The sequence below is a fragment of the Ascaphus truei genome, chromosome 1 (genome assembly GCF_040206685.1).
Source record: "Ascaphus truei isolate aAscTru1 chromosome 1, aAscTru1.hap1, whole genome shotgun sequence".
In the NCBI taxonomy this organism is placed as follows: domain Eukaryota; kingdom Metazoa; phylum Chordata; class Amphibia; order Anura; family Ascaphidae; genus Ascaphus; species Ascaphus truei.
Window position 1 is genome coordinate 452,874,731 of NC_134483.1, and position 14,495 is coordinate 452,889,225.

At 37.3% G+C, this 14,495-nt stretch overlaps 1 protein-coding gene across 4 annotated transcripts in view; it reads left to right on the forward strand.

Annotated features, from left to right (window-relative positions):
* The window catches only part of EGF (epidermal growth factor), a 201,479-nt gene that overhangs the window by 114,972 nt on the left and 72,012 nt on the right, over positions 1–14,495 (forward strand). For all 4 annotated transcript variants that reach the window (XM_075617161.1, XM_075617162.1, XM_075617159.1 and 1 more), the window contains exons 7-9: positions 608–730; positions 1,984–2,106; positions 3,505–3,627. In XM_075617161.1, coding sequence (XP_075473276.1) covers positions 608–730; positions 1,984–2,106; positions 3,505–3,627 — 369 coding nt within the window. The remainder of the gene's footprint in view (positions 1–607; positions 731–1,983; positions 2,107–3,504; positions 3,628–14,495) is intronic.

Here is a 14,495-nt window from a genome sequence, read left to right on the forward strand (position 1 = left end):
TAGCTGTGCCTGTAAAATAGACAGGGGCGGATACTTTATTTTATACTGTATTATCATTCTACTTCCTGTATTGCTCATTTTAAGCAATTTAAATTGGTTCTGTATATTTGTATTGAATTTAACACTTTCACTGCCAGAGTGCCCTCTGAACGTGAAAGAATTACAGGCTATTTAAAGTATATTAAGCAATGCTTTTCTCAATAGGACTCTTTGCAGCATAGAAGGTGTCTTTTGCACTACCATTGCTTACTAAATATGGCCCATAATCCCTTTCAGCATGATGACAAACTGCTTCTTTTCACCTAGTGAGAGCGCTGCGTACGTGCAAATCTTGAAATAATGTTTTCATCATGTCACAAGTTTAAGAAAACAAGGGGGATATGTACCAAACTCTCCCGGCTGCAAACCCCAGGGCAAACGTGGAGCAAAACACACACCGTGTTTACTAAAGAAAAGCCAATCTTTTCAGAGCAATTTGATTTTTTTGTTGGCTCCACTTTGCTGCAGGTTTGCAGCCGAGAGACTTTGCTCCATAATCCCCAAGCGTGTATTGCAAAACATTGTGTTGAGGTTGCCTATTCAAAACCTATATGCTGTACATTTCCAGGACCAGAAGCGTGCACGTTGGCAGAGAAACACTGCACAAGCATATGCAAAATGGATGCAGAGCGCCAGCCGTGCCGCTGTTTGGATGGTTTTGCATTGAGCGTAGATGGGAAGTACTGTGAAGGTAAGATGTAAGTTAAAAAACGAAAATCTGGAGAATGAAAAATGATTTACCATAAGTACTATTGCTAAATGAATTACATTATTTCTAAAATATAGAGTGGATTCTTTTTTTTGATGTTCTGAGGGTTGCGGGAGGGAAAGTTTGGCATAATATCTGTATTTTAGTTTTTGCCATTAAAAATATGATGGAGGATGATGTTGGTGAAGCAAATGGTGACAAGGTAATGTCACTGCACACTGTATTTTCCGCTCTTTTAAAAGAATATGTACAAGCAATCTGAAAACATTACCACAACTCAGGGGGGCTCAACTCCAGTCCTCAAGCCTCCCCAACAGGCCAGGTTTTCGGGATTTGCCTGCTTCAGCACAGGTGGCTCAATCAGTCCCTGCTTCTGCATAGGTGGCTCAATCAGAGGCTCTGTTTTTGACTGAGCCTCTGATTGAGCCACCTGTGCTGAAGCTGGGACATCCTGGAAACCTGACCTGCTGGGGGGGGGGGAGGGGGGGGCGTGAGCACCCCTATCCTAAGATGTAGTAACACCACAGAAATAATGGAATAAATATTGGAAAAAAACTGCAATTGAAGGATTGAAGTTGAAGGATTTTATCGTTAGACCTACTGTAAATAACAGCGTGTTTCCTGCCGTTTCATGTGTTACAGCAGCATCCACGCTGCATTTTTTATAACTTACTGTAAAGTACCTTCCCCGATCTATCGTACCTCTGTGATGTCCCAGCTAAGCAAATACTGAATGTTCACCCCCCGCCCCCCGAGTTAGAACTGGACACTGGCAACAGACAGGGACTTACAGGCAAAGGAAGACACCGTACGGCCCCTACAAGTGAATAGAATTTCACTGCTTAATAACTATGGCCATAAATAGATGGTGATTTTACGTACTCTAGACACCCTCAAGTCAGCCAAAAAATAAATAAAAATGCAAGAAACAGATTGTATTTTTATATCATCCTGAGTGCTGGTAAATTAGTGGCAGCTTAGCTCAATACTGCAGACAGTCCGAAAGTTTGGAATTTCTGCTGGGAATTTCTACTCCAGCGGCAGAAACTGCATCACAGGAACGCTTTAAAAAAGAAACAAATTGTGACGTTATTAATTACACACTTATTATTCACTCACTCTTATACAGCAGTTTGACATTGAGGTTGAAGTGTTTTGTGCGGTCTGATGTCATTTTAGAAAATTGGTTTTCTGGTAGGCGTCCAGGTAATTTCTTTATCTTTTCTTCTCATTAGATATTAACGAATGTGCCCTCTGGAACCATGGGTGCACTCTTGGCTGTGAAAATATCCCTGGCTCCTATTACTGTTCCTGCCCTAAAGGTTTTGTTCTACTTCCCGACAATAAAACATGTCATGGTAAGTAGTACAGTAGTTCACTTGCATAGGACTGTTATATTGATTAAGAAAACAGATTATATATGTATATATATATATATATATATATATCAACTCAAGGTCACTTGTGTCATAGTGACTCAGTGCTGGTTTTGATTGGCTGGTCTGTTGGCAACTGTGGGAAAATAGAGTAGCATCTGAAGAAAGACAGGTCTGGATCTTCATCACATACAGTATGTGATATGGACTAATTTTGCTGGTATATCATATTATTATTATTAGAATTATTATATCTTATCAACTTACATTGTAAGCTCTTCAAAGCAGGGACTCCTTTTCCTAAATGTCTACTTTTATGTTGAAGAGCTTATTCCTATTGTGTGACGTGTGTTACTGCTGTAAAGCGCTATGTACATGGATGACGATATATAAATAAAGATATATATACATACATACATGCAGTACTTACATATTTACTAATTGGGGCTAAGCCATAAGGTATCTGATGGCGGCAATGGCCAATGACCCTGTTACTATGTTATAATATGGCTATTAGTAAAGGAAATAAAATTAAAGTGACTTAAGTTTCAAGTCCCTAGTTTGAAGCATTTTGTTCTATATGTAGGTAACAGAACGTCTGAGATTAATTATCGGCTATATTTATGTTGGTGGGTTTGAGGCTGCACATTTTCAGTAAACACAGTATTTATTACCCAACAAATTAGCTTTAAAATGTCGAGTCAGTGGAATTGCATTTTCAATGGGGTATTCTTTTTTGTTGTCAGATTTACAAGCACGCACAGGCAATTATAATATGTCTATTAAAAGTACAATAGCTAATTGCACGACACTTGGAAAAGTAATTAACTCCAAGAAACAGATTTACCTGTAGCTTTTATGCAGCATCTAGCAGATCACACAATTACAACAACAAAAGTAGCATAATGTTTACCAACAGAGTCCTTATTTCCAGAGCTGCCTTTACATTTTAATGTTTAGCTGCACAGCCGTCTCCCTTAAAGAAGAGTCAAAGACGTTGAGCACCGCTCATCTGTGCATATGATACATTCACTAAAGTGCATTAACCATTATCGATTCATAAGTGACAATGAATGCTCAATAATCGATAATCGCATATCAGGACATATGCCATACTTAGAAATATGCAAATCGGGAAGAGTATCTCGCTAGTCTACATCTTTTTAAAGTTCATTTTAAAATGTCAGTTTGAGTCTCTCAGTAAAAAAACAATTTGCTCCCAATGCAATTAAGGCAGGTGCAAGAACAACGTACTTTTAGCAAGGAAGTGAAACTGTATTAAAACATCAATAAGTCCCTTCATGTAGGTGTGTAAATGTTTTGCGGGAGATAGGTGCAAGCTGGGTAGGACGATTAAAATGCTCCGTTTGGTCAAATTAGATGAAACTCCCTGCTCAGAGGATTACAAGGTGTGCAGTCATGGCTGCGTTCAAACAGCTGGAGGGCCTGTGTGCACCTGTCCGGAAGCATCAGTTCTTGCAGGGGATGGGAAAACATGTACAGGTACGTAAGAAAACAATGTTATAGCTCCATTTCTGTAATCCAGGCTTGTGTTTTTGCATTTGCATTTTTCATTTCTTACATTGTAACATCTTTGGGGCCTAGTTTTCTTCCTCCTAGAATGTAGTTTTGCTTTGCAGCACTAATTCCTGTATTATAATTCATTGCATTCTAAAGCCTTTGCTCTCAATCTCTGTGTCATGGATAATGCAGTATACTGTATACAAGAAAAGGGGGGGGGGGGGAGGTAATATATGCAGATAGGATAAATTGATAGAACAAAGTATGATTCGGTTAAGAACAACTTAATAACTCTTGATTAGATAAATCAGCTAGCGCTCATGCCCTATCACACAGAAATGATTTGTTATGCTGTCATGGAATAAAAACACATTGAGATACCATGTGTATGTATGAAAAGTCCAGTCCAATTCATGAATGGGTAATGCAGCTCCTTCAAGTTGGATCCAACCCTCGGGTCCAAAGGAAACTACAGAAAAAGAAAAGAACAAAAGGGCGCAAAACCCATAGTGTAGTATGTAAAGTTTAATGCTAAAGAATAACGGTTAAAAACAATTACAAAATGTAAGTAGATAAGAGGCACATCTGTGGTAGTTCATCCGTGGTTTCAGCATACACTGGGATAGCCTTAGTGTCCTCGTCTCCTGCGTGGATGAAGCCTCAGTCACAGACACCCTCCTCTAGAGTTCGGCGTTGCTCCGCGTCATGTGCACGCATGACGTCACCGCGTTCGCGTCCTCAAACCGTCACTCAAGGGGTTGGGCTGATGTGCTTTCTCTTGCAGTCCGACAAGAGCAGACTCAGGATCCTCCGGCGGTGCTTCAAAATTCAGCAGCCTTGGTAGATACAGCCCTACGCGTTTCGAGAAACACTTTCTCTTCGTCAGGGGCTCTGTATCTACAAGGCTGCTGGGCTATCTATTTATTATCATTCCTAAATGTCCCTAACCAATTAGGACACTTCTCCAATAAATCCTTCATAGCTGATGTATACAACTAGAGTGTACTATGCCAGTATATCCAGTAGATGGCACTAGGCTATTTGTTAAATTTTCTGCTTATAGAAAAATAACCCCATAGGTGCAAAAATACTAAACAATGTTATGTGAAAAAACTGCATTAGGTATTATTGATAGATTAGTATTAAATTCATATCTACAAATTTGGGAAGCTATTAATCCTAATGATTATAAATAAATAAATTTAGCAATCTCTAATAACAATTGATATAAATTGATGCAGACTTAAAAATTGAAATACGTTAAAAATGAAATATAAAATTACTGATACTATTGAATCCAACAGCTATAAAGATTACACTCCAATAGTATAACACACATTAGGCAGAATAGACATCATTGTAGATCTTATCAAAAAAGCCCCATTATAAAATGAAAACATACTTATAAAAAAGCTGCCAGATCTATGTCTTCGTTAAGGCCATTTGGCGACATTGTATCCAGCTGGTGTATCCAGTATGTTTCCCTTTGTCTGAGTATCATTACTCTATCGCCACCATACTCGCTATTTTTAATATGTTCTATCCCTATGATCCTTAGCATTTTGGGGTCTTTATTATGTCTAATATTAAAATGCCTCGAAACACCGTGGGTCATCACTCCTTTTAGTATACTCCTTTTAGTCCTGCCTATATACTGAAGGCCACACTCACATTCTAAAAGGTATACTACATGCGTAGTTTTACAGTTGATCAAACTTTTAATGTCATATGTTAGCATTGAATCCCTAGCTTTAAATGATGTAGCACCATTTAGTATATGACTACACGTAATACATCTACCTCCACATTTAAAATTCCCTATAGCCGGTCTTTTTGCCTGATTAATATTGCCATCTTGACACTTTTTAGGAATTTTATATGGTGCCAATTCATTTTTGAGTGTTTTGGCACGTCTATATATTACCTTTGGCCTATCAGTGAGTATGGATGCTAATACGGGGTCACACTGTAGAATATTCAAATGTTTCCCTATAATTTGACTGATTTTTTTGGATGCTGCATTATATTTTGTAATGAATAGCACATTATCATTAGTCTTTGTATCCCTACTTTTATCCTTTTTGTTTTCCAGTGTATGAACTCTATCAGTAGCCAAAGCTTTGTCAAGTGCCCTATCGATATGTCTCTCATGATGCCTTTATTAAGTAATTTAGTTTTAAGTGCTGGGCATTGACTAATAAAATCTTCTTCCCTACTACAGTTATGTCTGATTCTTAAGAACTGGCTATACGCTATATTTGAAATCCATCTCGGGTGATGATTACTACAGTAGCTGCGTCTAAATATTTGTTAGAATCTACTTCTTTATAATGAGTTTTAGTTGTTTTTACATTTGTATCGCTGCTGGATATAGCCAAATCTAAAAATGTAATATTAGTAGGACTATATTCATGGGTGAATTTAAGATTAAAAGGGTTAAAATTAATGTAATCTATAAACTTTTTTAATTCTGTCTCACTACCCTTCCATACAATTAAAATATCATCTATAAAACATTTAAAAAATATGAGATTTGCTAAAAAGGGGTTATTGTTCCAAATATAAAATGACTCCCAATACCCCATCATTAGATTTGCAAAACTCGGGGCAATGGTAGTTCCCATAGCCGTTCCCTTCTTTTGTAGGAAAAAGTCGTCCTGGAATTTAAAATAATTACGTGTTAAAATAAATCTAATACAATCTAAAATAAACCCTCTCTTCACTGTACTTAAACTGATATCTCCCTGTAAATAGTATTCTATAGCTAAAAGGCCATGCTGGTGTGATATATTGGTATAAAGTGATTCTATATCACATGTGACCCATTTAAAATCTTTCTGACAACTAATTTCACTTAATAATTTTAAAACATGTGTAGTGTCCTTAATATGTGACGGTAATTTGGGAACATAATTTTGTAAAAAGAATCCACATATTGAGAGAGATTGGTGGTAAAGTAATCGATTCCCGCCACTATAGGCCGACCTGGCGGTACGTTGAGATTCTTATGGATTTTGGGAAGGTGGTATATAAAAGGGATCTTAGGTTGTAAAACATTTACAATTTCCCATTCCTACTTATTAAGTACACCTAACGCAAATGCGTTATGTTATGTGATCATGACATTGTAGTTAAACAAGCAGATAAAGGTGGAGGGATTATTATTCAGAATAGAATAGATTATTTGGATGAGGGATTTAGACTTATTAGTGATAATACCACCTATCAACGATTGAGAAGAGATCTGACATTAGACTTTAAATCAGACCTTAACTCAACGCTCAATGAGGCATTTGCGTTAGGTGTACTTAATAAGTAGGAATGGGAAATTGTAAATGTTTTACAACCTAAGATCCCTTTTATATACCACCTTCCCAAAATCCATAAGAATCTCAACGTACCGCCAGGTCGGCCTATAGTGGCGGGAATCGATTCCCTTACCGCCAATCTCCCTCAATATGTGGATTCTTTTTCACAAAATTATGTTCCCAAATTACCGTCACATATTAAGGACACTACACATGTTTTAAAATTATTAAGTGAAATTAGTTGGCAAAAAGATTTTAAATGGGTCACATGTGATGTAGAATCACTTTATACCAATATATCACACCAGGATGGCCTTTTAGCTATAGAATACTATTTACAGGGAGATACCAGTTTAAGTACAGTGCAGAGAGGATTTATTTTAGATTGTATTAGATTTATTTTAACACATAATTATTTTAAATTCCAGGACGACTTTTTCCTACCAAAGAAGGGAACGGCTATGGGAACTACCATTGCCCCGAGTTTTGCAAATCTAATGATGGGGTATTGGGAGTCATTTTACATTTGGAACAATAACCCCTTTTTAGCGAATCTCATATTTTTTAAACGTTTTATAGATGATATTTTAATTGTATGGAAGGGTAGTGAGACTGAATTAAAAAAGTTTATAGATTACATTAATTTTAACCCCTTTCATCTTAAATTCACCCATGAATATAGTCCTACTAATATTACATTTTTAGATTTGGCTATATCCAGCAGCGATACAAATGTAATAACAACTAAAACTCATTATAAAGAAGTAGATTCTAACAAATATTTAGACGCAGCTACTGTAGTAATCATCACCCGAGATGGATTTCAAATATAGCGTATAGCCAGTTCTTAAGAATCAGACGTAACTGTAGTAGGGAAGAAGATTTTATTAGTCAATGCGCAGCACTTAAAACTAAATTACTTAATAAAGGCATCAGGAGAGACATATTGATAGGGCACTTGACAAAGCTTTGGCTACTGATAGAGTTCATACACTGGAAAACAAAAAGGATAAAAGTAGGGATACAAAGACTAATGATAATATGCTATTCATTACAAAATATAATGCAGCATCCAAAAAAATCAGTCAAATTATAGGGAAATATTTGAATATTCTACAGTGTGACCCCGTATTAGCATCCATACTCACTGATAGGCCAAAGGTAATATATAGACGTGCCAAAACACTCAAAAATGAATTGGCACCATCTAAAATTCCTAAAAAGTGTCAAGATGGCAATATTAATCAGGCAAAAAGACCGGCTATAGGGAATTTTAAATGTGGAGGTAGATGTATTACGTGTAGTCATATACTAAATGGTGCTACATCATTTAAAGCTAGGGATTCAATGCTAACATATGACATTAAAAGTTTGATCAACTGTAAAACTACGCATGTAGTATACCTTTTAGAATGTGAGTGTGACCTTCAGTATATAGGCAGGACTAAAAGGAGTTTAAAACAACGCTTCTTGGAACACTGTGGGAATAAACTAAAAGGAGTGATGACCCACGGTGTTTTGAGGCATTTTAATATTAGACATAATAAAGACCCCAAAATGCTAAGGATCATAGGGATAGAACATATTAAAAATAGCTAGTATGGTGGCGATAGAGTAATGATACTCAGACATAGGGAAACATACTGGATACACCAGCTGGGTACAATGTCGCCAAATGGCCTTAACGAAGACATAGATCTGGCAGCTTTTTTATAAGTATGTTTTCATTTTATAATGGGGCTTTTTTGATAAGATCTACAATGATGTCTGTTCTGCCTAATGTGTGTTATACGATTGGAGTGTAATCTTATAGCTAACAAAGAAAAAATAAAAAATAAAGTGCGCCAAATATAGATGTTACTTCAAATAGAGGCTGAAAATGATATAAGATAAAATAAAATAAATACAAAACTAAAAAACATGTGACATGAACCAGTTCGGAGCGATAGTGTCTTGCTAAATGAGTTAAATAAATGTGTAGGAAAACCACAACCCAATTAGTACCGCAGCTTCTTATAACAGGGAACCCCAGTCCCTGATGATAACATAACAGCAGAAAGAAAAAAGTTAGAAGCGCAGTCAAAAAGGGTTAGTGGTCAAAATAAACACCTTTAATATAAATCGTGTCCTTTGGATCACCGTCCAGGACAACAGCGAAAGTACAATATATAACAAAAACAATGTTAAAATAGATGCTGTGCAAATGGAGCTGCTGTGCAATTGCACTCAATGGGTCTCCAAGGGGTTAAAAACGGGCGGTTCCCGGTGGAAAGTCAGAGTCCTGAAGACCGTGCACTGCCCGGGCAACTGTCGGTATAGAGGGGTACCCCAGGGCTGAGCCAATACTCAATGTGCTCACCCTGTATCCACTGCTGGTCCGTGGGGGTCCGATGGCTCTCTCCAATCCCGCAGCTTGCTCCTGTCACGCTGAACAGGTAGACGATACCGCACAGCCCTCCGGGTGTCCGGGTCTGACGTCACTTCTGGCTATGACGCACAGACCCATCCCGGTTGTCTCTGGGCTGTGTCCGTCAACTCCGATCCTCCTCCACAATGGTAATAGCCGATGAACAGGCAAACAAGCCGGAAGCAAGTGCTGCTGCCTGGAGCCCTATTCGTGATGGTGTTTGCTCTGCTCCGCTGCACTGAAAGGAAGCAAAACCCTATGCTCCTCCTCCTACGCGTTTCACCATTAGATGGCTTCGTCAGGGTTCCACAGCACTAGACCAATGATAATTTATAGCCTTGTTAATTGCTAATTCTCAAATTGGTCCTCATTAGACTATGACATTGATTGAATGATACTAATGCCTCAGTGGACTGGTGCTAGTGATATAAATGACTGGTTCATGTCACAAAAACGAAAAAATACATAATTAAACAAAAATAATTACAAATAATTAGGTTAAAAGAGATAAATTGATGTATCTATTTATAATATAAATGAATAAAAAGGTAACTGGACAACTAAAAACACATACTGTCCAATGTATACATATACAAACACCATAAATACATAAATAAAGACAAGTATAATGAATGTGTATGTTAATAGAACAATCATGAAATAGTTAAAAAATCTAAAAATAGTTAAAACACTCATTAATAAAAGGATATAATATGAAAACAAACAATAACTAATGGAAAGCTAAAAGATCCAACTCCTCATTTAAACCCACTGGACTCATAGTTTGTAATTTGAAGATCCAGTAGGTCTCCTGTTTTCTAAGCTGTAATAGTCTATCACCTCTCATGGTTGTTTTATTAATATGTTCGATACCCACAATGGATAGTCCCTCTACATTCCTATTGTGATTTATTAAAAAATGTCTTGAAACCCCATGGCCAAGGAAACCTTTCAAAATGTTTCTTCTATGTTCAGTAAAACGTCCCTTTAAACTTCTCTTTGTGCGGCCTATATAGTACAGGCCGCAGGGACAGCTAAGCAGATAAACAACGTAAACAGTATTACAGTTGATAAACTGTTTAATTCTAAACCTTTCTCCAGTTACATTGGATATAAATTCAGTACTCTTATTTACAATGTGTTTACAAGTTAAACAATTGGTACGTCCACATTTATAGCAACCAACTGGGCACGAGGGTAACCACATATTTTGAGGGGTAACTGTCTTACTCAGTTTGTTTTCACTTCTTTTTAGAATGTTGGGGCTAAAACATTCTTCAAATTCCTTGCTCTTTTAAAAACAATCCCTGGTCTGTTTTTCAGAGTTTTACCTATGATCGGATCGTTTAAGATAATCCCCCAATGCTTTGTTAAAATCTTTTTAATATCATTAGAAGCCCCATTATATTTGGTAATGAATAGGCAATTGTCTCCATCCATGGGGTCATTACTATCTTTCAGGTCTGGTCTCTTGGAGATCTGTTTGTCTTGTATAAGACACTGTCTGTTCTGTCCCTTTAACTTTATTAATGCTGCATCCAGTCTGTCTTTTTTATACCCTTTGGCTAAAAATTTCTTATAGAGTACATCCGCTTGTTCCTCAAAATCAGACTCTTTCGTGCAGTTCCTAAAAATTCTTAAAAGTTGCCCATAAGGTATATTGTTGATCCAAGCCTTTGAATGGTTGCTGGTCCGATCCAGATAACTATTTGCGTCTACTTTTAAAAAAAGTTTTTGTTAAGATTTGATCCCCCTCACTAAATAAAACCAGGTCCAGAAAGTTAATAGTTACTGGATCATGTTCATGAGTAAATTGGAGATTGACATCATTATTATTCAGATAAGCATAAAATTGTAAAAGCTCTTCTTGCGTACCCTTCCATATGATTAAAAGGTCATCTATGAACCGTTTATAAAAATAAATATTATTAAAAAAGGGATTGTTCTGCCAAATGTTCTCAATCTCCCACTTACCCATAAAAAGATTGGCAAAGCTTGGGGCAAATTTCGTCCCCATAGCCGTGCCAATTCTTTGAATATAAAATTTATCTTCAAATAAAAAATAATTATTTTTTAGAATAAAATCTATACTTTTCATGATAAAAGATCGTTGCTCAATACTCATAAAAGGGTCTTGTTTTAAAAAATATTCTACTGCTTCTATTCCCTTCTCATGAATGATGCTTGTATATAATGCTGTCACGTCGCAGGTTTCCCATAAAAGATCATCAGCCCATTTCATATTACACAATAAATCTAAAATATGTTTGGTATCCCTTGTGTATGATTTCAAATTCTTTACATGGGTCTGAAGAAATGAATCAACGAATTCGGACAAATTTGAAGTTAATTAATTGATCCCCGAAATAATTGGGCGACCTGGTGGGTTTGTGAGACTCTTATGTATCTTAGGTAGGTGGTACATTACCGGTGTACTTGGGTGTTCTACGTAAAGAAATTTTAATTCTGTTTGATTCAGGACACCTTGCTGTGTCCCATCTTTTAAGAGTTGTAAAAGATCTTTCTGGAATTCAATGAGTGGGTCTGTCTTAAGAATGGAATATGACTCCCCCTCTCCCAGAATCATGAGGGCTTCTGACACATAATCAGTTCTATCCTGAATTACTATTCCTCCACCTTTATTTGCCTGACGGATTATAATATTTTGATTATTTATTAAATCATCTATAGCTTTGGCTTCTATTGGTGTTAAATTTGGTCTTGCCTTAGGGGGATGCTCACAGAGGGACTCCAGGTCCTTCAAAACAAGATCAAAAATGGTGAAACGCGTAGGAGGAGGAGCATAGGGTTTTGCTTCCTTTCAGTGCAGCGGAGCAGAGCAAACAACATCACGAATAGGGCTCCAGGCAGCAGCACTTGCTTCAGGCTTGTTTGCCTGTTCATCGGCTATTACCATTGTGGAGGAGGATCGGAGTTGACGTCAGACCCGGACACCCGGAGGGCTGTGCGGTATCGTCTACCTGTTCAGCGTGACCGGAGCAAGCTGCGGGATTGGAGAGAGCCATCGGTCCCCCACGGACCAGCAGTGGATACAGGGTGAGCACATTGAGTATTGGCTCAGCCCTGGGGTACCCCTCTATACAGACAGTTGCCCGGGCAGTGCACGGTCTTCAGGAGTCTGACTTTCCACCGGGAACTGCCCGTTTTTAACCCCTTGGAGACCCATTGAGTGCAATTGCACAGCAGCTCCATTTGCACAGCATCAATTTTAACATTGTTTTTGTTATATATTGTACTTTCGCTGTTGTCCTGGACGGTGATCCAAAGGACACGATTTATATTAAATGTGTTTAGTTTGACCACTACCCCTTTTTGACTGCGCTTCTAACTTTTTTCTTTCTGTAATCTTATAGCTGTTGGATCCAATAGTATCAGTAAATGTATATTTCATTTTTAATGTATTTCAATTTTTAAGTCTGCATCAATTTATATCAATTGTTATTATTAGAGATTGCTAAATGTATTTATTAATAATCATTAGGAGGATTAATAGCTTCCCAAATTTGTAGATATGAATTTAATACTAATCTATCAGTAATACCTAATGCCGTTTTTTCACATATCATTGTTTAGTATTTTTGCACCTATGGGGTTATATTTCTATAAGCAGAAATCTTAACAAATAGCCTAGTGCCATCTACTGGATATACTGGCATAGTACACTCTAGTTGTACATTATACAACAGCTATGAAGGATTTATTGGAGAAGTGTCCTAATTGGTTAGGGACATTTAGGAATGATAATAAATAGATAGCCCAGCAGCCTTGTAGATACAGAGCCTCTGACGAAGAGAAAGTGTTTCTCGAAACGCGTAGGGCTGTATCTACCAAGGCTGCTGAATTTTGAAGCACCGCTGGAGGATCCTGAGTCTGCTCTTGTCGGACTGCAAGAGAAAGCACATCAGCCCAAGCGACGGCGTGAGGACGCGAACGTGGTGACATCACGCGTGCACGTGACGCGGAAGCGGAGCAATGCCGAACTCTAGAGGAGGGTGTCTGTGACTGAGGCTTCATCCACGCAGGAGACGAGGACACTAAGGCTATCCCAGTGTATGCTGAAACCACGGATGAACTATCATAGATGTGCCTCTTATCTACTTACATTTTGTAAGTGTTTTTAACCGTTATTCTTTAGCATTAAACTTTACATACTACACTATGGGTTTTGCGCCCTTTTGTTCTTTTCTTTTACTGTATACAACACACAGATAACCAGCAAGCTCTTAGAAACCCCCCAAATTTACCACTGTATACATACATATTTAGTAGCCCCAACATATAAAAAGTTACAATAAAGTGACTATGGTAATTTGTGGAGCTGTAATAAAATGAATGCAACATACTGTAGTAAAACTTAAGCTGTTTTATTTAAGATATGTTCCATGGCATTTATTTTCCAAAAGCCTAACTATTAAACACAATAACAAACATTATACAATAAACAACAAATACAGCTTTTGTCATTTGCTAGTTAGATGTTCATATTAGTTCATATTATGGAGGGGAAAGTGTCAGTGCAGTTCCATTGTTGCAGGGATCAGAACTGTGTTTTTTTGTTTTTTATACCAAAAAATAATTTCACATTGATCATATGTCTGGAAGAATAAAACTATTGGATGGTTTCACAATGAAGAGTGTAATCAGTATTGGTCTCGGATTTAAAAATATCCAGACCAAAATGTTGGTTATTGTACTTATGTCGTCAATAAATGTTGCTCACCTTATAAAGGGAGTAGTTTATCAAAACTCGAGCAAAAAATGGCAACAAATGTATCAAGAGAAAGCATTCCCATTGTAATAACAATAAATGCGGTGCAGTATTTTTGCACTTATTTTGCTCCAGAGCCAGAATACCTCAGGTACATTATTGCCATGGTTATTCTCACAGCCAAAAGGTTTAACATCACTGTGGTGTGATGTTAGATGACAACTAATACTGTTAATTAATACTGTGTCCAGATTCACAAAAGGGAGCTAAGCTTTAAAACGCATTAACGCCCATCCATTTGAATAAGATTAATGGCGTGCTAAAGTTTAGCACCCCTTGGTGTATCTGGGCCTATGAACCTTATTTGTTAAACGTCCATATTATATTTAAGAGTCATCTTACTCCC